General features: G+C 45.9%; 1 protein-coding gene across 1 annotated transcript; it reads right to left on the reverse strand.

Moving 5' to 3' along the window:
- Positions 1–2,968: 2,968 nt before the first annotated feature.
- Positions 2,969–23,627, reverse strand: HHIPL1 (HHIP like 1). The gene is made up of 9 exons (XM_075753582.1): positions 23,133–23,627; positions 17,818–18,464; positions 15,380–15,523; positions 14,813–15,141; positions 12,768–12,894; positions 11,598–11,743; positions 8,467–8,548; positions 6,558–6,640; positions 2,969–3,929 (listed from the first exon to the last, which is right to left on the reverse strand). Exons 1-9 carry the CDS (start codon positions 23,406–23,408, stop codon positions 3,328–3,330), a joined length of 2,436 nt encoding a protein of 811 aa, XP_075609697.1. The 5' UTR covers positions 23,409–23,627; the 3' UTR covers positions 2,969–3,327.
- Positions 23,628–23,907: the final 280 nt, after the last annotated feature.

The following is a 23,907-nucleotide window of genomic DNA, read 5'->3' on the forward strand; positions in this document are numbered from 1 at the left end:
AAGCAGCCCTGAGGAGAACGACTTGGGGGTATTGATTGATGAGAAGCTCAACATGAGCCGGCAGTGTGCGCTTGCAGCCCAGAAAGCCCACCGTGTCCTGGGCTGCATCAAAAGAGGTGTGACCAGCAGGTCGAGGGAGGGGATCCTGCCCCTCTACTCGCTCTTGTGAGACCCCACCTGCAGTACTGCGTCCAGCTCTGGGGGCCCCAGTACAGGAGAGACATCGAGCTGTTGGAGAGAGTCCAGAGGCGGCCATGAAGCTGATCAGAGGGCTGGAGCACCTCTCCTGTGAGGACAGGCTGAGAGAGTTGGGATTGTTCAGCCTGGAGAAAAGGCAGCTCTGGGGAGATCTAATTGTGGCCTTCCAGTACCTGAAGGGGCCTACAGGAAAGATGGTGAGGGACTGTTTATCAGGGAGTGTAGTGACAGGACAAGGGGTAATGGGTTTAAGCTGAAGGAGGGTCGATTTAGATTAGTTGTTAGAAAGAAATTCTTTACTGTGAGGCTGGTGAGGCACTGGAACAGGTTGCCCAGAGACGTGGTGGAGGCCCCATCCCTGGAAGAGTTGGATGAGGCTTTGGGCAACGTGGTCTAGTGGAGGGTGTCCCTGCCCGCAGCAGAGGGGTTGGAACTAGGTGGTCATTAAGGTCCCTTCCAACCCAAACCATTCTGTGATTCTATGATTCTATGAAAAGTCTAACACTGCCACATAACACGTGCAGAAAAGCAGCAGCACTGTGGTAACCAGCATTATTCCTGGCTACTTTAAGATCTTTATCCTGAATCAGCATCCAGGTGGTATACTGGCATGTTCTAATGTAGCAGCATGGTTTATGTTTATCTAAAGCTCAATTTGTGTAACATCCTGGTATGTAAGTGTATTTTGAAATGAAGAAAAAAGCTATCAATAAGAACCCTCTTAATTAGCAGATGATATATCCGATATTTAAATGCACATGTACTTCTGTGCTTTGAATAATACTGGCTCATTATTTAAATACCAAGGAACTAGACTAGTAGATATGTTTTAAGCTTGGAAGGGACCATGACGGTCAGAAATATCTTCCCAGCATCATAACAGCACACTGAGCTGGCAGGCACAGACATGCACACACATCCCCGCATACTGAGCTGGCACGCACCTATTTGAATGCTTTCCCCACTCAGTGTGGGCTGGGAGAAAGTAAAAGAGGGAAAAAAAACTTATTTGCAAGTCTCGTCTCTTCCTCTGCCGATAAATATTTCCCCTGTGAAGCTGGCACTACCCACGTCACGCCGGCAGCGAACACCAGGGGTGTTCGGCTCTGTGTTTGCCATCAGCTGAGCCATGGCACAGCTCGCCCTTACCCACGGCTGCTCCTCGTGGGCTGGTTGCCATATGCCTTTAGCTGTCAGCTGGGGCTTGGTGGCAATCACCACTGGCAATATGCAAGAAGCAGGTGGCTTCAGGAGGCTAAATGGGCTACAGCACACATAGGGTAACTAATAGTTAAATCACAAAAAGAGTACTTGCATACCTGGAAAATGATGGCAAAATTCCTGTCTAATTGGTCTATGGCAGACAGCCTTGGATCATCTCAATTTAAAGCAACTTTTGTTGTGCAGGCCTTTTTTCTCCCCAGAAATCTGAAGTATAACTATGACCAAGATGCTCCTTAAAATCTCACAGCTAGAGCTAGCTGAAATTTGGCTAAGGAGCCAAAAGAAGCTGAAGAGGAATTTGGAACAAGAAAGCTTCTATCTCCACTTTCTGTTTTCTTCCAGCCCTCTAGTCCCATCAGCTCAAAAGGTGCCAGCTCTTTTAACAGAAGAATTTACAAAGGGCTCGCTTGTTCCCTGAACGTTTTGATGTGCCTGAAGTGAATTTCTGCATTTTAAACAGATGCATTTGCACCTTCACTGCAACAGGAAAAGCCTACTACTCTGGTGTCTGATGGCATTTGTAGGTTTTCCAATTAAATAAGAGTAGTATTTTCCTCTCTCCTTTATCCTTCCTAAGAAGTAGGGAGACAGTGCTATTTTTGTGATCACCTGCTTTTGTATAGTGAAGGTATTCTTTTAATATAAAACAGTATTTAATGGATATATCAGAAAGTTCAGGAAAACACAAAACCAAATCCATTTACCATATACATCGATAATTTAGGCTTAAGAGAACACTGTCAATACTAATTGGGGAATTAAAATAAACATCCACAGTAAGAGCTTTAGATACAAGGTTTTGCTTGCGAACTTCTCTGGCTGCACTCGTCATTTCACATTTGTTTCATTTTGTCTTTCTCATGTTCTTGTGTAAGCAGCAAGACAAAACCTATCCTGATTACATCAGGAAAAACTTCACCAGGCAAAATGGTATCAAGTGCAGAGAGACCACAAAAGAGGAGAACATGTGTCTCCAGTCACCACTCAGGTGAAAAACACATTTCAAACAAAATGAGTTTTAGGGTTTTTTAATATCTTTTCAAAAGGGGTAAATATTACAGGATTCTTACCCCAGTACATTACCTTTTGTCTAGTCATTCCCACCTGTGAAAACTGAATGTAAAACCCATGTGGCTTCACAATGTTTGAGGAAGTGGAGAAACTTGTATGAAGCATCTTTAGGATTAAACTAGATAATAATCCTGTTATGTAAAAAAGACCAGATTTTCTTTTCACTTAGGCTAGTGTAAACTGAAGAAATAGTATCCAGGCAATATGCTCTGACATTTTATAATTTATCTGATTTTGCTTAGATGCAGTTATCTTTGATAACCAATAGGCTTATAGCAATATAAAGCATTACAGAAGAATCATTTTCCTTTAATTCTGTGACTCTGTAAACTAGTCATGGAAAGTTAACCAAAATTCTACTTTTGTATTCTGCAAAGAAAGGCACAGTTTTACACATACTTAGAAACCACCACTCTGAGCTGCAGGTGGCAAAGCAAGCCCAACAATGCAAACACTTCCACAAGCAAGAGCAAAGCGTGGTCATTTGGGAATTTATTTATTGGTGAAACACTGTGAAGCACGGCTGTGGAATGTTGTATTTTGAAAGGTGCAAGGGCAACAGGATGCATCTTTTTTCTAACCCATAATGGCTGGTTTTTGGGGTTTTCTTCTTATAAAAAACCCCATACAAACGCAGTCCCTGCCCATGACATACTCAAGTCACTGCTTCATTTTACTTTTTCTTTCCCTCCAAGACAGATGGATGGGGATGAACACAAAGAAAACAGCAAGATCCCTTTGAACAGACGCAGCATCCTCAAGGCACAGCACACCCTCCTCGGTACTGACACCGGTTTAGAGGGTCAGGCAAGAAGGGTCCATGCTCCTCTGTCATCAGTCTGCCACCTCCTCCCGGCTGCACACCACACCGGCGTCCTCCTCGTGGGAGCAGTTGTGCGTGCCAACTTCGGCGTGGGCACACTCCAGCAGCGTCTTCTCCTGCCCGAAGCACTGGACATCATCCAGGAGAATGCGAAGGGAGGTCCCTTCCCCAAATTCTGCCTTCTTGCTGGCCCGCACCACGTAGGGGAAGCCCAGCTGGCGGCACACCACGGCAGCAGCGAGCGAGCTCCAGCCATCGTCGCACACCGTACCCCACTCCCCGTCGATGTAAACCTCCACCCGGCCCCGGCTCCGGCCGCGGCCCTGCTGCTCCATCAGCCGCACGGCGCCATTTCGCAGCGGCGGGGCCGTGCCGGGGGGTTTCTTCTTCCTGCGCTGCCCCCTCCTCTCTCCTCCCTTCCTGGGCTTGGGGGTCCTGCCGCTCGGCGCTGGCGTGGTGGGTGTCCTGCTTCGGTTCCCCGGCGGCGGCGGGGCTTGGTCCACCCAGTCCACAGCTGGCGTGCGGGGGGTTTCGGGTTCTGGTCTGCCTCCCCGTGGGGCCTCAGCCGTGGCCTTCAGCCGGGGACGTGGCGTTGGTGTTTTCACAATAAGCTCTGTTGTGGGAAAAACCCAGGAAACCATCAGCCTGCAATCTACGGACATTACTTAAAGACAACTAAACGAAACCAGCGCTGATTTTTTACTTATTTAACTTGTTTCTTGGAATTTGCTTACTAAATCCTATTGAGAAGCGACAAGGCTTCCATTGAGCCAATATTTCCTCAGCGAAAAATGTCGGCTGCTTTTAGTTAGCAAAGAGGACTGCGGGGCTTAGTGCCAACTAGTAATCCTCTCCCAAGAAGGAAACTCCATGCAGTTTATCGGCAAAACCTCAGCCTGGCCATTAAAGGGTGGGCGCTGGAGTTTCAGGGTCAGAAGAGGAGTTCCCCACCATACCCTTCTCCCCTGCTGAAAGCATTTTAAAGACAGGCACTATTCCTGCTCCTCTCGTCATTACTAATGATTGGATCATTACCAGACCGAGAGCGCTGGCCTCCCCACTGGGCCAGATGCTTTATTCAGAGGAGCTGAAATCAGGAACATTCAAAATCAATTCTCTCTGGCAACTGGAATGTGCAAAAGGAACGGAGTTGCCAGGACAACACATAAAACAGGATTTGGGGTTGGGTTTTTTTCTTCCTTATGAAAAAAAAAAAAGAGCCTTGAACTCTGAAGAGCTGAAAAGTCTTTGCTGTCACAGTTTCCAGGCGTTACTGGACTTACTTATTCACATGTGCTCTATTTTTAGCTTAAAAGTAAGTTTTAGCTTGTCAGAAGGAAGCAATTCAGAATTGCTTAGAATAACAATCAACTGAGCTGGGACAGTGTCACAGACATTTGCAAAGACATCACGACTTATTGAATTATATCCCAGATTTAGCCATTTTCTCATTCATCATTTGCTTTGTAGCATACAGATGGGGAGAAATATGACTGCCTTATTCACCCTTAGTATTTATTGTCCCCAAAAGACAAATCCTTGCACTGGTCCAGTTTTTTCAAATAACCCTATTTGGAGCAGAACTGTATTTGTAGCATGAAAAGATTTCCTTTCTCTGGAAGCTGAGGTTCTGAAGGCAGGAAATAGATGTGAAAGCCTTACCTGTGCACACCTCAGTTGCTGGAGCCCAATCTGGCAAAGCACTTAAAAATCCTGGAACTCATATAATGCTGTGTAGGACTGCATGAAAGCTAATGGCCACCTGAGAGTGCTTCTCACCTCCCTGAATCAAGTTGTTATTATATATTACTCTTCATCAAGCTATTTATTACATATGTTTCCAACAAATGCACTCATCCAGCTAATGCAAGCCGCATGCCTTGGCGATTCTGTTACATTCACACTAAGCACTAACCAAAAGGGCAAAATATTTACAGCCACACATTCTGTTTGCATGCTTCTGAATCAAAATCTTCATGCTTGGTTTTCACCTACACATGAATTTAGTTCTTGAGACACTTAGTGGAACCTCTCCCACTGTTTCTAGGTTTTATTTTGTGATGAAAACTACCTTGTAAACAAACCCAGAAGATTTAGTTATAGGTGTACTTTAAAAATCTGAACTTTGGACTTGCATAGAGAATAATGCATAAGCAGAAACAAAGCTGGTAGAACATGAACCAAGTTACCAATGTTTGGAAACTGCATGCACAGCTTGCAAAGGAGAACCTTTCTGAAGACGTGCTGAGTGCGCAGGCATGTCAACAGTTAATAATTAGCCTTAGATCTTGTTCCACCTTAAAGACTCAATCTTGCAAGGTGCTGAGTGCCCTCATTCCTCCCCGAAGTCAAAGCTGTAGAAACTGTCAATGACTCAAATGCAGTGTAACATGATTAATGAAATTAAAAATTAAATAAAAGTATTCTGACATTAGAGTTCCTACAGTAATATTAACTTCACAACAAAGTTGTTATAGTACTGCCTAGGTTCTTACATGTGTAAACAAAATGCACAGGGGAAAAGAAAGGTGATGCTGCCTAATCTAATTTTGAGATCCTAATAGTGTATTTAGGTTTCTGCACTTAACATAAATAGTACTTGGCTTGCTGCAGATCCACCCACATCGTTGACTACTCCAGCTTTAGCAGTACAATACTTCATTCAGTATGAAGCAATCAAAAAGCCCTGGAGGGTTTGGATAAGCCAAAAGTTCACCTGAATGGCTGATCACATCAGTTCTTTTGGGAGCATTTTCTCATCCCCGTATTCTCTCACTCACAACTAACAATGACTCAGTCCTCATCTCGCTCAATCAGCTACTTCCCAACCCTTTAGCCATCATATCCTTCAGCTCCTGAAGTGCTCCTCACTACCTGAATGCACTGCAAAAAATCACTCAGAACAGAAAAACACCATCGAGCACAGGATCTCAGTACAGAAACAGTTCTGGGGAAACCAAACTAGTGGTAATGAAACCCTTACGATGTAGCATGGAAAAGGGAAAATGTACAGGGGCAGAAACTACAGAGAAGATTTCACATGGCCAGGAGAGGGGAAATACCTTATGCCTTATTTGAAACAACTCTTCAGATCCAAAACAGCTTGTAAGAATTAATTTTGAGGCTACTCTGAAGAGTGAAGTTCTGGGTGGTCTCCACGCATAGAGATAGTGTGAGCCTGGAGTTTGTATTTACCGCCAGCTCACATGCACCAATAATAACCAGCAACAGTGACACTTACTCTCCTTTGGCACAAACTGGATGAGTTTGCTTTTTACTTTCACTGGCGACGGCTCAACTCGGCATTTTCCTGGTGGTGCTCTCCTGAGAAAAAAGGGACACATACAGCCCACAATTAATTCCTTTCCCCTGGCATCATGAGCCTTAGCTTCCCATTGTTCTTCAGTGAAAGTAACGCTCATTACAAAAAAAATAAATGTCTGTTTAAATGATCCAAGTAATCTCTTACAGTAGAAAACATAATTAAACAATCACATATCTCCGTTGATCAAAGTCCAAATATTCACAAGGCAGTGGAGTCCTCTGGCTGTGTTTTCACTTGCCATTGCTCAATCCATTAAGGAAATAAAACACTGGCAGGTTCAAGCATTACAGAAAGAGATTAATCAAACTGAAAATAAAAATCACAAAACACAGTGTATGTTGAACATCTGTCATGTGTAAGCAAGTTTTCAGGCTGTCTTCAGAGAAGCAAAATAACACACTATTATTTGTAACTAAAGCCAAACAAAAGACTAACCACTACAAAAATAGTACCAAAAATGCATTAGTTTTGAACAAGAGCTTTAAGTGTCTCCTACAGAGGCTTCCTCTTAGTCTGACGCATTATTTTGACACAACTTTGTTTGTCATGGCGGTAAATCTCACTTCTGAGAAGTTACATCCAGTTCATCATCACTTTTTCCTACACCGGCTGGCTCGTTGATCTGCAGCCTTCTTCAGAGGTTTTCAACTGGTTCAAAAATGCATGATGTTTGCATTTGGAGGGTATAACTCCTTTGTAATTAGATTGTTTGCATGTGCATTTCTGTGGAAGGCAAAGAGCTCCCCTCAACTACTGCCACAGACACATTCCCTACTTTTATGAATTTTCCTATGAGTTCTTTCTTATTTGTATTGCTGAACTCAACACACTAAAGGAACTTCTTTTTAAACTTAAACTTATGACTTTTTTTTGACTGCTGCTTGCTTTATTTTTGCAAAGGTTGCGTAATACCAGCCTCTTAATACACAGTTTACAGGAACTCTTCCACTGTGTGAGATAATGGAAAACGCTCCTGACAAGGAGAGTCGGAGGAAAACACACGGCAGCTCTGGAGGCTGTTTAACTTTCGCATCTGGTTCCAACATAAAACCAAAAAAAGAGGTTTGGTTCAAAATGCTCAGATAGCTAAAGCTGTAAATTTAATCTGTTTTAAAAAAAATAAAAGCTACAAAAGTCTCACTCTACATGTCTGGCTGAAATTACTTTGGTGTTTCGCCAATAATAGTAATGCTTAAAAAACAGGAAGATGGAAAAAACAGCTATAAGTCCTCTCATAAAACATAACTATTCCCTGCCTTGCCCAGTCTGAAGATATGTGCACATGGGATCCAGAAGGTGTAACAATGGTCTTATTTCCTTGTCCAAACCATTTTCCACTTTGAAACACAAACAATAATGTACTTTTTGACGTTCATTTTGGTTTTGCCTGCGAAAGCACTGCAGGTCACGCTGGGTCAGCTTTGGCTGCAGCTGCCTGGGCACGGGGCTCTCATGGGAGATGCAGCTGGCTACAAGGGACGGAGAAGAGCCGAGAGTAAACACCTTGAGAAAACTGCCTTCTTCTGGGCAGGAATCTGTAGAAACTTTGCCTGGGAAAGACAAGCCACCCATAAAATAGTCCTTTAGCTTTCAGGAACAAATCTCCCAACCCTCCTAACACCAACAGGCCCCATAACAAATTGGTGATCACCATGACTGCGGGAGCAAAGCAGACCCACAACGGGTTGCTCCAGCCACTCCTTGATCAAGCACCAGAGGGGCCCAGCACGGGAGAAGAGCTAGTTACTTGGTCAGCATCATTCATCAGATCCACACCTGGACACATCGCACCACACTTAGGCTTTGCAACAAGAACATCTCATACCTAGAGGTGTCCACCACTTTGTATACCACTCCATGGGGTGCTGTGGCACTCGGTATGCCGGTAGACATGAAGTAAAGTTCTCCTGGAAAAAAACCAAACACAGCCATGAAAACTCTCCTTGGAGTTTCTGTCCCATACAGCACAAAGGCATGAACTTTGCATCACACGTCAGAGTGCATCAGGAAACCTGGGGCCGACATGGAGATCGGGCTACTGGAGGAAACAAAGTAGGTTTGTACTGGGGTTTGTAGTGACAGTTCATCTCCAGTCCAATGGCATAAAATACTCTTAGTGAGCCAGAGCTTCTACATGTTGTCATGAAATATTATTTGGACAAATTTCCACTGCAGGTTCAGCTGCCCAGACTTCAGCTGTCATCTCAGTCTGATCTGTGTTCTTTAACTTCACTAATGGAAACCAGTGAAACTCTGAATTCCTATTGTCAAAATGAAAGGAAAGGAAATGAAGAATGTTCACACTGTCTTCTGCTCTCTTGGATAAAGCACTCCTTTGGCGTGAATTACAAGAGAACAAGATTTTGCTTTTGCTTTCTCTCGCACACTCACAAAATGAGATGTATCTATCTCACATGAAAGGCATTTGGTTCGTCACAGCTCTGTCAGGTCACATGGATAGGGCTTGACCTTCAGCCTAACAAACAACTTCCATCACCATTTATTTGACGTATTTTCTCTTAACTGCATTTCCATCCTTCTCCTCCTGTTGTGCAGGGGCAACTGGGATAAGAATTTCCTCTGGCACTCCCCCTTTTCCCCGCTCAAGTACTTGAGCAGTCCAATGAAAAGGACCAGAGAGCAAAAATAAATTCACAATACTTCCAAAAAAAAGGCAGTGGAGACCTGTTTAGTGCGTAAAGCAGATTTATTTGGGCCTCCTATGGGTACCCCAAAGGGAAGAGGGGAAGGAGCAGAGAGGTCAGAGCGAGCAAAGGGAGATGTGGGCAGTCGGTGGCAGCTCCTGCTGGCCGCTGAGCCTCCCTTCTCCTCCCTGCTCTCCTCTGCTGCCGCAGACCAAGCTCCTCCGGATGCTGCCAGGGCAGAAACCAGCCACCTGGCTGCTTTCTTCCTTTTTCTGGTGGGCTCCATTAACCACAGGCCAGAGGCAGCCTTGATCCAAACAGGGATGGGAAACACCTGGCACTGCGTTTTGTGGCGCAGTGATGTGTGCTTCACATCCCACTCCTTTCCCAGAAATTATCAGGCAGAAATACGGATGCTCAGGCCATGAAGCACACAGGCTGTATCACATGTGTGCCCCACAGACACAGCACGGTGCCTGGGGTGTCCCCGACCTGTTCAGCTGCCAGGGGACAGGGCTGCTGGCTTTATAACGGCTGTGCGATGAGCCAAAAATACAGGTGTCCCCACCGCATCATCCACTGCACCGGCTGGATTAACATTCAGCACAGCAACAACCCCAAAAAACCCAAATGCTTCCGTGAAGAAAAGGTTGTTAAAACAAACTGTGTGATAAACTTGTAAAAAACCAGATTCCCAGCACACCAAAAAGGTGCAAGAGAAGACTGTTCACTGCAGATAAAGAAACCTCACTACACTGTTACCAACAGCTTTCTTTCCAGTATAATAAAGCAAACACAAGGCAAATAGTACCTCTGAGAACAGCCTTCAGCCCAAATTTTCACCCAGTTCTATTTTACTTATGCAAAGTACGTATGAAAAGCGCAAGGCAGAAGGGCAGCAGCGTTTCACCCCCACTTTGCACAGACTCTGCTCACAGGTACAGGACGAGGGAGACGCCGCTCCCCAAGCGCATGAGCAAGGGCTGCAATTAATAGCTTGATACTGCACTTGGCAGCCCTCTGAACTGGCATAAAGCTGATTTAAACTGAGTTATTCTGATTTTAGGGTAAGATATCCTTCTCGCCACAGCACTGCAAAACAGCCTTACCTTCCATAAACATTGACTATTAAAGAAAATGGTTTTTAACTCCAAAAAAGATAAAATTCCAAAGTCAAACTTTTGAGCTAATACTTAGTTTGGATGATTTACATTTACATGGTAAAATTTGCATTTATATAATATGCAATGCATATATGCAACATCCACACCCGACATAATCTCCAGGAAAAACAGATGTTTAAAACTGAGGCATTCTGGAAGTGGGTGCTTGTGACCACAAGCCAGGACCTCCCCACAACTGGGCCGAACACAAACTCCTGTGTCGCTGAGCCGCGCACGAGGCTGCTTAGCAATGGGGCTAAACATCGCGTGGGTCATCCTCTCCCCATCCTCAGTTAGGAGCTGCACGCTCTGCCTGCCCCGCTGCAGTGCTGGGCAATTAACCATACCCTTACACAAACAAAGGGAGCAACCACCAGCTTTCACCCCAGGACTCTTTATTTCCTCCTTTTCAAAATGCAGTGGCATTTTGAAAGCAAAATGTCTCTGTCTTACAAACACAGCTATGCAAAGCTCCACGGAGACTGATCCTTCAGTCTTACGTGAGGGAAAATCCCAACTGGCACTAATAAAATATGGACTTAACCAGCCTTTTGCTGATACCTCACTCGAGACATAATGTAGGGCTTTCATTCTGCTTCACCTCGAGACGTACAAATATTCCAGGCCAGGGTGAGCAGGTTCGTAATTACTGTTCATTACATCTGCTTTCCTGTATTCATTAATAACATCAACAGCCTTCTTGACTAGCATAGATTTGTTCTCGCTTGGGTATCAGCTTCTCAGCCTCTCAGGGCCTGCATTCCCCACAGCATGGCACTGTGAAGAAGGAGGTTTCTTTTCTAAGCTGTGCTTTATTGTACTTGCCCCCCCCGTTCCCCGTCCCTCCAGAGGGTAGGCGTGCGGGCAGCAGCACACCCAGCCTCAGTCCCGAGGGAACTGCCTCTCCAATTCCCCCTGCAGTCACTGCGTGGCACACTGGCCTCAAAATCAGGATTGTAACTTTGGTTTGATATTTGGGAGATGCTGGGAGTCTCACCCACTGGTGTTTTAATGACTGACAGACTCGTGCTCTGCCTCCCCACCACCCACGGCCTCCCAGGAGCCCTCTCTGACCCGTTCTCAGGTGTTTTACTCTGCAGAGAAACCACAAGCATGTCATTCAGTGTGATATAAAGTTAAAAGATTACCCGCTTCATCTTCAGCAAAGGAGATGATGTATTGGTAATAGTTATTGATGAGCCCAGGGAACATGCACGTTTGTCCCGTCCCCATGCAGATTTCACTGTACTGCCATTCTCTGGTAGCACGATCCTCCTTCAAAGACATCAGGCGTCTGCAAGGCAAAAAAGCACTTGCACCAAGCAACGAAGATGACGATTTATGAATGTTAATCAGCACACCTGAAAGGATGTTTAATGCTTCCTATCTGCATTGGCTACTATAGGAGCTGTAGCTCCTCCAAGAAACAAAAGATTGTTAATATTAAAACACATATATTATACAACCCTGCAACACTTTGTCTTTCAGGGACTACACAAGCCCAAGAAAAAAAAATATGGGAGGGTTTAAGCGATGTCAAACTGGGGGGACCTTACCAGAGATGCATAGCACTTGGCTTCACCACAGCTCTGCAGCCCCTCTCCTGCGCCCAGGACCAGGGCATCAGGACTGCGTGCGAGAGGCCTGGGAGATGCAGAAACAGCAAGGGCAGAGGAGGTGGGGGAAAAACAAGGCAGGCTCATGCCTGCTTCAACACAGACTCACTGCTGGACAATACTTTCTTTTGTTCAATATCTTTGGTGTCTGAAAACGTTGCATCAGAGTGGTGGAGGTTTTTAGGATGCATTCAAATGCTTTTTACACCGCTTCTAGGACTTTAAATGAACATCATATCATTGCCTCTTTATTTGTACTGGAACTATGTAAATCAGCAACATGGATGGCTGCTGGAATGCAGAGATTGCATTCCTGCACAGCACCATGGACTAAAGGTTATATAAAACATGCCACGTGAGCCCTCTGCAATGAGCAGTCAGGCTTTGCCCAGTGCTTGCAGGCAGCCAGTAGCAGCATATCCTCAGTGGTCAGACTGCACCAGCACTCGTAGGCAGTAGTACGGCTGGAAGGCTTCCGCTGGGGTTACAGCTTAGTGAGTGTCTGAAGTATTTCACAGAATCATATCATAGAATGGTTTGGGTTGGAAGGGACCTCAAAGGCCATCTAGTTCCATCCCCCTGCCATGGGCAGGGACACCCTCTACCAGACCAGGTAGCCCAAAGCCCCATCCAACCTGGCCTTGAACGCTTCCAGGGAGGGGGCCTTACTTACCCACTCATGAAATCACCAACTTTACTTACCCACTCATAAAATCACCAAATATGTACAGGCCATTCAAGTTTGGAGACTCACAACCCCGATAAACATAGCCTCCCGTAACGGATTTCCCCATTTTGTGTGGATAGGCATAAATTGGAAGCACATCATCTGCAGAGGAGAAAAGATCTGTGACTTGCTTTGCTTTACATGTGATGCAGAATAGCCATTTATCTAGATAGTTCTGAGACTAGATGATACGATCAGGTTCATTTGAGCATTTTCTAATTAAATGAACTGCCGACAGAGTCATGTTTAGTTTGATTTTCACCTTTTCAGAACCACGTTCGATAGCCCTGCCCAGCTGGCTGTGTGAAGCAAGGACAAGCTAGCTCTGAGAGACTGCTCGGTGTCCTGCTTGCAGTATAAGCTGAATCCCTGATGAGCCCGAGGGCTCTCTATCACCCAGACACCTCACTGTTCTCCCGAGCCCTTCTTGTCCCACTGCCACCCAGCTCTGTTAGTGCTGCTTCTCACCCATTTCTACACAGCCCGGCTGGTTTTGCTGTGAATTTGCAGGTTACTCTTAAGAGTCACTGCATCCATGGAAAAAAGAGATGGGTAACTCCAGGCTGCAGGCACTGATGAAAAGATATGTCAGATGTCAGCGCAAATAGCTTCTGTTTCCCTGAGACAGGAGAGCTTAACCTGAAAGGGCCATCAAATATTTATGGAATGGCACAGGCAAGATGTAGTTCTGGCACATTCATTGTCAAATGCAAGTTAAAACACAAGACAGAAGCAAAACAGCGGGAAATGTGCTGATTTTGAGGGTCTCCATTGAATGCTTCCTCCCTTTTCTTTTAAAACTCTTGGGTTACAGGTATTTCTTCATGGTACCCACCCTTCCTCTTCCTCACAGCCTTTCTCCCTGCCCACACAGCAGATGCCTCAAGTAGCAAAGCCAGCAGCTCTGCGAGCGAGGGACTTGCACCAAGGGCATTTTATCTAACATGTTTTCTACACTTCAGCTGCGCTTATCGTTTTAAAGGGGCTGTGACACTTCACTGTTCTAACAAAAGGGTCTCTAAAGGCATCAGAAATTGTTCCAAAACCCTGGAGGTCTCAGTAAAGTGCTTGCCATGAATGCTCACACAGGTGCTGTCACACAAGAGAGCACTAAATGGGCTCTCTGACAACTGCTTCAGCAGAGGGAGTGCAAAAAATCTGCTCCCTGCTCTCAAAATTGTTGTAAAAAACACTTAATCACTACCACTGTACTTGCAGTTAAGTTAATAAAAGGAAGGAAGTTAAACAAAGTTAATAAAAGGAAGGAAGTTAAACAGCAACACATAGCATATAGAAGACAAAAAAAAATCAGGATCTCAGCTAGTGCAAACCAGTGCCAGCCCACTGCAGCCTTGGATCTCTGGGGAGATGCTCCAGCACAAGATGTGGTTCACATCAGACCTTGCAGCACAAAACACTCTGACTTCACACGTGCACTAGAATTTAGCCAGCCAGCAAATACCCTGAATCCAGGTTTGAAAAGGTTTGTGGTTTGTTTTTTTTTAAAAAAAGCTTTTCCTTTTTGGCATAGCTAAAAAAAAACAAAAATACACTGTACATTCAATTACCTGCAAATCATGCAGTCTGCATACTGGTTGGCCAGCTTACATACTATGTTTCGTTCTTTTTTTAAAATAAGGACACTGCTTCTGAGTTACGGAGAAAAATACAATTGCTGTAAATTTTTCTCGCTTCGCCAAGAAAGTTTATTTTATGTGGAAAAGATGAAATTGTCACCCTAAATCACAGAATCACCAGGCAATTTGACTAACAACACAGATCGCCTAGAAAAAGGACAGCTAGCACATTTCATTTGCCTCCTAACTCAAAAATGGCAACATTTGGACTTTCAATATTTATCCCCAAGTCAGCTCCCTTCTAGACTGGGACTGCATAGTTTTACATCTCAGAAATGTGTGTTTTCCACCAAGCAGCCAGGCTTTGAAGGCAGGAATTAAAAATGACGGTGTAGAAAACTGCATGGTGTAAGACAGGTAATTTAGAGAGAACATCTATCTACCCATTGAAGAATTGGTGCAAAGTTTTTTGTCATAGCAGCTGAATCCTTCCCTTGCCCTCCAGCCGTAATTTTTCCCTTTCTCAACGATATCAATTTCTTCGTATTTATTCTGCCCCACGTCTCCGCAGAAGAGCCGCCCTTTCCCTTCCTTGGTTTGAGGTTCGCCCCTATCGAAAGAGCAGCGCCACATATTCCTCACTCCATATGCATAGATTTCGGGGCGAGCCTTAGGGTCGTTAAGGAAAGGGTTGTCGGGAGGGATTCGGTACAGAGGCCCACGGTCATTGTTGTTCACATCGATCCGCAGCACTTTGCCCAGCAGGGTTGATCTGTATGGGGAGAAGAAAGGAAAGAAGAAAAAGAAAAAGAAATAAAACTAGGCCTTGGTTAAACATCAGAGATGGGGTTTTTGGAAAGTCTAGAGTTTAATTCTTTCTGTTTTGGCTATTGATTTCATTTGCCTTGGGCCACCAAACAGCCTTCAGGTGGCACCGACTTCCCACACCCACTGCCCCACGGATGCGCACTGGTGGCTTGGAGCTGCCGTAGGGACGGGTCCGCTCTTACTTGTTCTGGGCGTTTCCAAAGGTCCCAAAAGGATCCCCAGCCATGCCTCCATCTCCAGTAAATATATAGAGATACCCATCATCTCCAAAGAGCAGCTCTCCTCCGTTATGGTTGGAAGCGGGTTCATCTATTTCCAGGATTACCCTAAGTGAAAACAGGGAGGAGGCATTGCCGACTGCACAAGCCCGAAGCAAAGGGCAGAGCAATGTCACGCCAATGTTGCCTTTGACACATGGAAACGGGAACAGATCAGGTTTGATGCAAATTCCTCCATATCCACGTTACTGAAAGTTACTTGGGCATAGCTGATTTTCTAACCTTAAATAATTCCAACATATTTTCTGGATTACAGAAACACCAAATTGTGTAATAAGGAAAATCTGGGAAACCACAAGATAGAATATACTTTTAATTAATTGTACTTTTCCTTTGCCTATTCCTTCCTCCCTGTTAAACCTTTTTTTCTTTTCTTTTTTTTTTTTTTTAATTTTTAAGAAAAGGCAGCTCAGCTTAAATCTGATTGTAAGCTGCAAGAGAAAGGTCTCCAGTCCGTCTGTGCATCTGTACAGCATTGGGCACAATCCTGACAGGCGCTTTCAAGGTGAACCTAAAACTTTTCAAACATTAAGTAATAGTTAAATTCTTAGAGAGAAGAATCCTTAAATGGTAATTACATACACAGAACTTTACAAGCTTAAAGAGTGTTAAAAGCAGCCAATAAACTAACATTTTAACAAAAGTTATTCAAAGCAGTATCAGCAACCCTTACCTTAATTTTAAAACCTCTCTCTTACTTTTATCTGTTTATTTTATGCAGCTGGCATCCCTTTCATAGTAAGAAAAAGCTGAAATATATAAAAGGATAACTTTATAGAAATGCAAAGCCACAAATACATGCAATGGAGCTTCCCAGGTATAATAACTGAAGTTTATTTTACTGCAGCTTCTAAAAAAGTCCAGATTTCATGCTGACAGTGCCTCTTAATAGCTGCAAAAACAAATAATAATCACTTGCGCCACTTCATTTTTAGCAATTTTTTTTCCCTTCTGAAAGTACTGATAGTTTGTGATCAGACTGTAAATTGTGGGAAGGAACCCAGCTATGTAATTATTCTGTCACCTGCTGCTAAACGGCACCACCTCTGAGATAAGGTAACTGTGCACGAGCGCACAGACTCCAGCTGGCAGCAGGAGCGAAGGAGCATCCTGTGCGGACACAAAGGCGAATCCTCCTCCACCTCCCAAAGAAGATGGAAGAAAACAAAACACACTGAGCACAAATCTGCGGACAAACAGACATACGCCTTCCTGCTAAGGCAACGCGCACCACGTGCCGGCCAAAGCTGCCTCTTGGGCAGCATCTCAGGATGAAGTCAGTGGGAGCCGTGCCTACACAAGCACAACAGGACCACAATTTTGTTTTCTTAAGCTTTTGCAGTACTAACCATCAGCTAAATAAGCACAGAAAATGTTACAAACGTTGAGCCTGAGGATTTTTAAACAAGAGAGCTCGTGGGCCCTGACATCTGCAGGTTTAACCTCTTTCCTGAGGACCACGTTTCAGTTCCCCTTACCTGTCATCTACCGTGCTGCTCATGCTGAGTTGTCATTGCTTTATAAACCAGCGTCCCCTTTCTGTCATTAGGCTACAATTAGTGCATTTCTGAGCGAGAATCATCCACTGCTGAGTATCTGGAAAGCCTCCAATATAACCCATGTAACAAAGCAAAAACTTAGTAATATTCAAGGGTCTCTTAAAACAGTGGTTCTATTATGTGGTTCTGCAGCAGGTTATAAGTCTATAGACTGACTCCACAAAGCAAACCTCTCATTATCTGCACATATCAATATGGATCAAGTGCAGGATCAGACTCAAACAAATGAAATTTCCAATCAAAATGTGCTCAACAGTAGCCCAGAGGTTTGCATTTTATGTAATTACAGTTGTAATACCACAGGGTTGAGCTGTCATTCACATAAAGAAATGTGGGGCCAAATCCATCTTTGGCCTGGTATCACTGAGTTCATTTATACCGATTTTGGAAACCTTTGGCTTTGGAATGAATTTCACTTACGCTTTGTAGAAGTCTTTTTTAAAGGGTAATCATTACAATACCAAAAAAAACCCAACCAAAACCCAACCCCCAAAATACTAACTGTAAATAGTGTTTAATCAACTGCTCAGTTAAATCTTCTGACATGCCAGAACTGGGAAATGCCACAAGATTTATCCCTGAGCGCTTGCAGTTCATTCACGGAGGACAGGCCTATTCTCTGTCTCAGTAAGCTGCACATGGACTTGGACTAACTTGCTACCACACTGGAATGCAAGAACAATATTAAGCTAAATAAGTCTCATTCATTAATAGCCTTTAAAAATGCACAAGCTGCCCTCAGAGATCTTAAATACATTTGCTAGAGAAACGTGTGTACAATACCTTTCAGAACCATGGTCCAAAGCATTCATGTCAGCAGCAGAAATTCTGAACTCACTGATTCGGATTCTCTCTTCATAACGAACTTCAACTGAATAGTAGACATACACTTTACCATTAAATTTGAATTTAGGATGGAAGACAATACCTAGAAAACCTCTCTCGTCTCCTTCCCAAGGTGAGGTAAGTACGGCCTCGCTGATGTTCAGAAATGGCTTTTCGAGCCTGGATCGATTGGGGAGGTAGGTCCACACCAGGCCAACCTGCTCCGCAATGAAGAACCTGTGGGTACCATCGTTGGCGTGCACCATCGCTACGGGATTGCGCAGCCCATTGGCAACCTCGACGAGGCAGAGCTGGAGACAGCCCTCCGCGTCGGCGGTGACTAACCCCAGGTTTTGGTTAAGGTTCTGGTTAGCTAGCAGGTGTGGAAAACAGTAGTCTGTGTCCTCCAAGGACAGGTAACGGCAGAATTTTGCCATGTTGTTCTCCAGTGCAATTAACTCTTGATCTGCAGAGAGATAGCGAAAAATGGAGCGGCATTTTTGCCACACTTGCAGGCAATAGTCTTGGCAAAGTCCTGGTATCGTCCGCACGGGGGTGGAGGGATCCTCAGCGTCGTACAAGTGAGCTGCATATGGAGAACATTCCTAGAAGGAGAGAGAAAAATTTCTTGGACCAGATTTGAAACAGCTGAGCAGCAATACTAATTGGAGAAATTTCACCTTAATTACAACATATGTTGTGGTTTATTCTGAAGATATATTAACAGAGGAAAAGATCTTAGAAAGGGGGTTTATCTCAGCATTCACAGAAATGATCTTCAATATTCCTGGTGAAAGCTGGCTTCCTCATGCTGTTATTCATTTATTCCAACCATAGCACTAACACGAGAAAACCAGTGATGACATATATCTTGCTACAACACCCCAGCAGACTGTACTGGGGAAAAAGAGACTTTTCTATCTTGGATGCTCTGACTTTATCTATGAAATACCGAGCAGCTTCACCACAGCACAGCAGTGAAACCAAGGAGTTAGCTAAGAAGATTCAGGTCTTGCATCTCCAGGCTGAGCAGGGAACGGGAAAGGTCAGTGGGGCAAAAGCCTGCAATTTCCATATCTCGTCATTCGACAATCCAGACACGCACCTCAAACACAGATGTGATGTACAGGTTGGAAGGAGCGGGATGAGCAAGCGTAGGAGGAGAAGAGAAGGACGCTCATCCTTTTTACTGTGCAGTGCACCCAGCCCTGGGATGCCATCACTGCATACACCAGACTTGCTTGGGTGCAGCTGCCTTTGCCTGTGGATATTTGCCTACAGACACTTTATATACCTGATTAGAAGTGGTGTAATGAATCTCATGATCATGACACCGGTCACCAAGTTCTGTGGGCAATGCTCGGGCTACAGGATTTCAGGCAGTGAGCACCAAATGGCCATAAGCCAGGCACGGTCCACTGGCAGTGACTGCAGCACAACCCCAGTTTATGGAAGGCGCAGCCTTGGAAATCTATCTAAGGACTGAATCAAGTTCACATAGTTCGTTGTATTCTCCATTACAAGAACTCCGACAGGCACATTTTCCTTATGTAAAAAGCCACTGCCATCCAGTAACACTGTCTGTAAATTACAAACTGACCAAAGTGACTCAGTTTTGCTTTGCAAGGACTTTTCCTTGTAATAAACACACACTATTTTCCAGCTGTAATGCATCTTCCTGACAAGCATCTCAAAAGTCCTCTCCAAATAACATAACATGACTCAGTGGAGGCTCAGTTATTTTCACAGGGCAGATAAATAACTGAGGCAAGAAAGGTAGGAAGAGAAACGATCCTTCTTGAATAAATTCTGTATTTTTTAATTCCTAGATGGCATTTCTTCCAAACAAAACCAGCTTAGTTTAAATTAAAAAAAAAAAGATTTCTAAATCTACAGGGAGCTACTTCTTAATGCAGATTATAGCACTATTCAGTAGCTGAAAAGATACAACATCCAAGATACTGAAGTATTTATATTAGCTGATAAGTACACATAATATTTAATTTTCATTTTATTTTCCATTACACACCATAATAAACTGAGAGGCCATATAACAGATCATTAGTGTACAATAAGCTTTCCTCCTGGAATGGCAAGCCACTCATTGCAAAATTAAGGTTATTATGCCTTCAAATGAGCAGGAATTAATGTGGTAAAAAGGAGATTGCGCGTGACACAAAACACTGAAATTACACGGGCAGATTGGGTAATGGCACTCGGCTCGGTTGCACGAGGTGCGCCAGCAACAGAAAGAGCCGGAGCATTTCCCGATGCAGTTGTTATGACTGAAAATTTGGCCTTGGAAAACAAATTGAAACGAAAGAGAAAAGGAATGTGAAGGCAGGGCTGGATGGGAGCTCAGCCTGTTGCTGCCGACGGAGGTTTCACATTCAGAGAGAGGAAGACCACTGCTTGAGTACCGGTGTGTACCTGGTTCTCTGAAAGCCTCCTTGAAAGCAAGCAGTGATCTTAGGCATTATAAAGCCATGTCCTGGCTTCAGCATGGGAATTAAAAATAGCGCAGAGGTATGGTTTCCCTGTCCCTTCACCACTGCGGGCTGTTCACCCCAGCCTCAGGTGTGTTTGAATAGCTGTTGTGGATGACTTCTTCACTCCTTACCACGTTCCTGGTGGCATACAGCTATTTACAGTGGCATTACGCTGGCGGTGATGTACAGAGATCATTCACGAGCCAGACAAGCATGTGTCTAGGGTATTTTCCAGATACATTCAGAATATCTTCCAACTTTTATTCCACAAGAGACAGAGCCTGACGCCTGATCCTGAATTTCCCTGCTTCTGGATCAAATGTTGTGGTCCTTCACCCTTTGCATCATCTTGTCATGTCCACTGACTCAAAACACCATGAAACTCTACACTCGGTCACAGCCCAGCATCGCTAACAGATCTGAATTCTCGTTTCCAAATGACATGGTCTGTTCGCTCATTTTAAACTACGATGTGGTCCAAAGACCAGGGAAACTAATGGGCTGATGATCAGTAACTGGAACAAGCTCACAGTATGAAAATAACTCATCAGAAAATAAAACAAGTGATATTAAGACAAGTTAGCTAAATCCGTCTTATTTGTTCCAGGAATTCAGAGGCAGCTATTTATCTGAGGAATTGCAACAGTCTGAATTTGGCTGAACACCCACATCAAACAATGGCTTTTTTACTGCTGCTATCAGCCTGGGGGAAGCAATGAGACTCCTCAGGAAAGTGTCTAACGTTCACGTAATTCCTGACATTCCCTGTCCACCTCCATCTGGAAACTCAAGCCTTTAAGCAAGCTGTTCCCCGAGAAGCAGAACGAGGCATCTGCTCTCCTGCAGTCTGGTGTCCTGTATCCCACCACATAACAATCCACGTCCACACACATCCCTGAGACCCGCTGCCCCCCTCAAAATACCTCCAGGTGTTGAGGCTGTGGGGCAGGCAGGGGGGTGTCCCACCGCAGCCCTGCTCTCCCCCAAGGCCAAAGGCAACCTCTCAGCCTGCTTCTGGGTGGGGGAAGACCCTCTTTTGGGGCTGGGGGATCATGGGCAGCATGGAGGGAAGGGTGTTGCTGCTCTTCCATTTGCCCTTCCACGAGGAACAGAAACAGCACCACGTAGCAAATCACAATTTAAGAGAAGGTAGGAATCCTCACCACAAGTACAAGCTGCAACACGTGTCAAAATAATTTGATCACATTTGAGAGAAATCATGAATTGTGAGCACACTGAATAAGTCACAGAAACCCACTTACTAATTCAGGTCTAGGATATAAATTGTATATATAACAAATGAATAGAAGCAGAGTGTTCTGGAGTGTTTGCAATGCCCAAACTCCCATTTTGTGCTTGCGCAGCCAGAGGTGATGGTTTGTAGCCACATCTGGGCTGGTGATGCACTGAGCTCATCAGAACATTTCAGTGAATCATTTTTCCCACACTGAAATATTTCACTGCTTCTGAACAAATTTTCAATGGTCAGGTTTCTGATGTACGCAGGAGACTTACTTATCGCTTCCAGAGGCAGAAGGAGTGCTTAGCAGGCACTGTTAACTGGTTTCCTATTTGCAAACTGACTTTTGGACACCGCTTGTTTCAGGAATATACTCAAAGGTTTTTTGCTTCCAGTACAACGTGAGATGAAATAAAAGTCAAATCTCTAGAAGCTGTCGAGGAAAAGGGTTGGTTTTCTCTTCATGCTTTCAGGAACACAAGAGGTAGCCTGCAAAATGCTAAGAGCAGGATTTCTGAAAAGCCATTTTGATCCCATCTGAGCACAGCAGACAAGACTCCACTGTCTGAATTAATTTAAGATTTACACTTGCACAGCACAGAGCTGCCACTGCTCTGTCTCATGGGCATTTTCACACATACGAGGCCACCGCTGATGATAGAGTCAGACGCTGTGCTCTGCGCAGACTGTGATCATCCCGTTATCCTATCTGGCCACAGAACATCAACCCCGAGTGGAAATTTCCCCCGTGCGGGATGGCCACCACAGAGGTTTCTAGGCCGCATCCTCAGGCATTACTCTGCACCCACGGTCAGGACTGTTAGCACCTGGCACATACTAAGGGCCTCTCAGGATGCTGTAACCCAGTACGAAACCCACTTGATCCCGTAAGTTGGGCATAACAAGGAGCATGTCTTGTGCAAGCTGGTCCCCTCCTGGGTGTCTTCACCAAGTCCAAGAGCATTGCTGCTCATAAATTAAAGCAGAAGAACACTCATATTCCTCTTTCAAACACCTGCCAAAGGTGGAAAAGTCCACTGGGAAACCTAACGATGGACAGTTGTTCCTGACAGTGCCTGGGAGCACGTCTAGGCTGCTGCACTAATCCCTGATGCACCCGCACATGGGCCAATGCACCCGTGCGTGGGTCTGGGCACTAGTGCCACAGCGGACAGACCTGTGGAGGGGTCCATGGCTCACACACCCCTGTGCTGCCCTAAGCCCCCTATGCCTGTGCTGATGCAGCCCTGCACGGGTCGATGCAGTCATTCCTGCGCTGATGTGCCCATGTCATGGCTCCCGCACCCCTGTGAGGTCTAAAATGCCTGTGCCTGGACCAGTGCACCCCCCATGGACTAATACACCCACGCCTGGGCTAAAGCACCCACACCTGGGCCAAAGCGCCGTGCCGGGGCTGAATCCCCCTGTGCGGCTGATGCCCCCTGTGCGGCCCGGTTCCCCCGTGCAGCTGAATCCCCGCCGTGCAGCAGAAGCTCCCCGGAGCCCCATGCGGCGGGCGGGCGCGGCGTGCCGGGACGCCTCACCTGGCAGAGCAGGTCCTGCAGGTGCCCGGCGCAGGCGGCGTAGGTGGGCCCGTCGAGGCGGGCGCTGAGGCGGTAGAAGCGCTGGAGCAGGGCGCGGTCGCGGCGCGGGTCGCAGCAGCCGAAGTCGGCGTAGCGCCGGCAGAAGGCGAGGCCCCGCGGCGGCCGGAACGGCGGCTTGAAGTCCAGGCACTGCGGGTGCGGCCGCGCCGGCCCCGGGGCCAGCGCCGCCGCCAGCAGCAGCGCCAGAGCCGCCCGCGCCCCGCGCAGCCTCCGCATGGCCGCCCCGCGGGCGCGGAGGGAGGCGGCACCGCGCAGCGCTGCTCCCCGCGGAGAGCCGGCGGCGGCGGCGGGGCGGGGGACGGGACGGGGACACACACACCGCCGCCAGGCCCGGCTGCGCGGAGGGAGGCTCGGCCGCCCCGCTCCCCCCGCGGCAGAAGGGGCGCGGAGAGCGGCCGCCCCGCCGCTGCCGCCGCCGAGGTCAGGGCCGGGGACGGGCGGCCCTGGGCTCAGGGCGCCGGCTCGGCAGCGCTGGGCTCGTAGGGACGCGGCTTCGTTCACAACGTGCTTACGTTTCGGTGATGGTTTTGGAAAGGCTTTTTTCGTTTGCTTCCACCCGGACCGCAACCTGGCAGGTACCTGGCTGCATAATCAGCCCGGGGTGTCATACTGGAGTACGTAACACCAGAAATGTCATACTGGAAACAATTTCCTTAGACTGACTCCTCAAGTGTTTGTTGACTGCTGGGCTCGGTTCTGTCACTGAATCTTTCGT

The sequence above is a fragment of the Balearica regulorum genome, chromosome 5 (assembly GCF_011004875.1).
Source record: "Balearica regulorum gibbericeps isolate bBalReg1 chromosome 5, bBalReg1.pri, whole genome shotgun sequence".
In the NCBI taxonomy this organism is placed as follows: domain Eukaryota; kingdom Metazoa; phylum Chordata; class Aves; order Gruiformes; family Gruidae; genus Balearica; species Balearica regulorum.

Excerpts from the sequence above, each read along its gene's own strand:
- HHIPL1 (XM_075753582.1), bottom strand. The coding sequence starts at position 23,408 with ATGCGGAGGCTGCGCGGGGCGCGGGCGGCTCTGGCGCTGCTGCTGGCG. Across the intron at positions 18,465-23,132 it reads TGCAGGACCTGCTCTGCCAG|GAATGTTCTCCATATGCAGC; the intron begins GTGAGGCGTCCC and ends CTCTCCTTCTAG. Across the intron at positions 15,142-15,379 it reads TTTGGAAACGCCCAGAACAA|ATCAACCCTGCTGGGCAAAG; the intron begins GTAAGAGCGGAC and ends CTCCCCATACAG.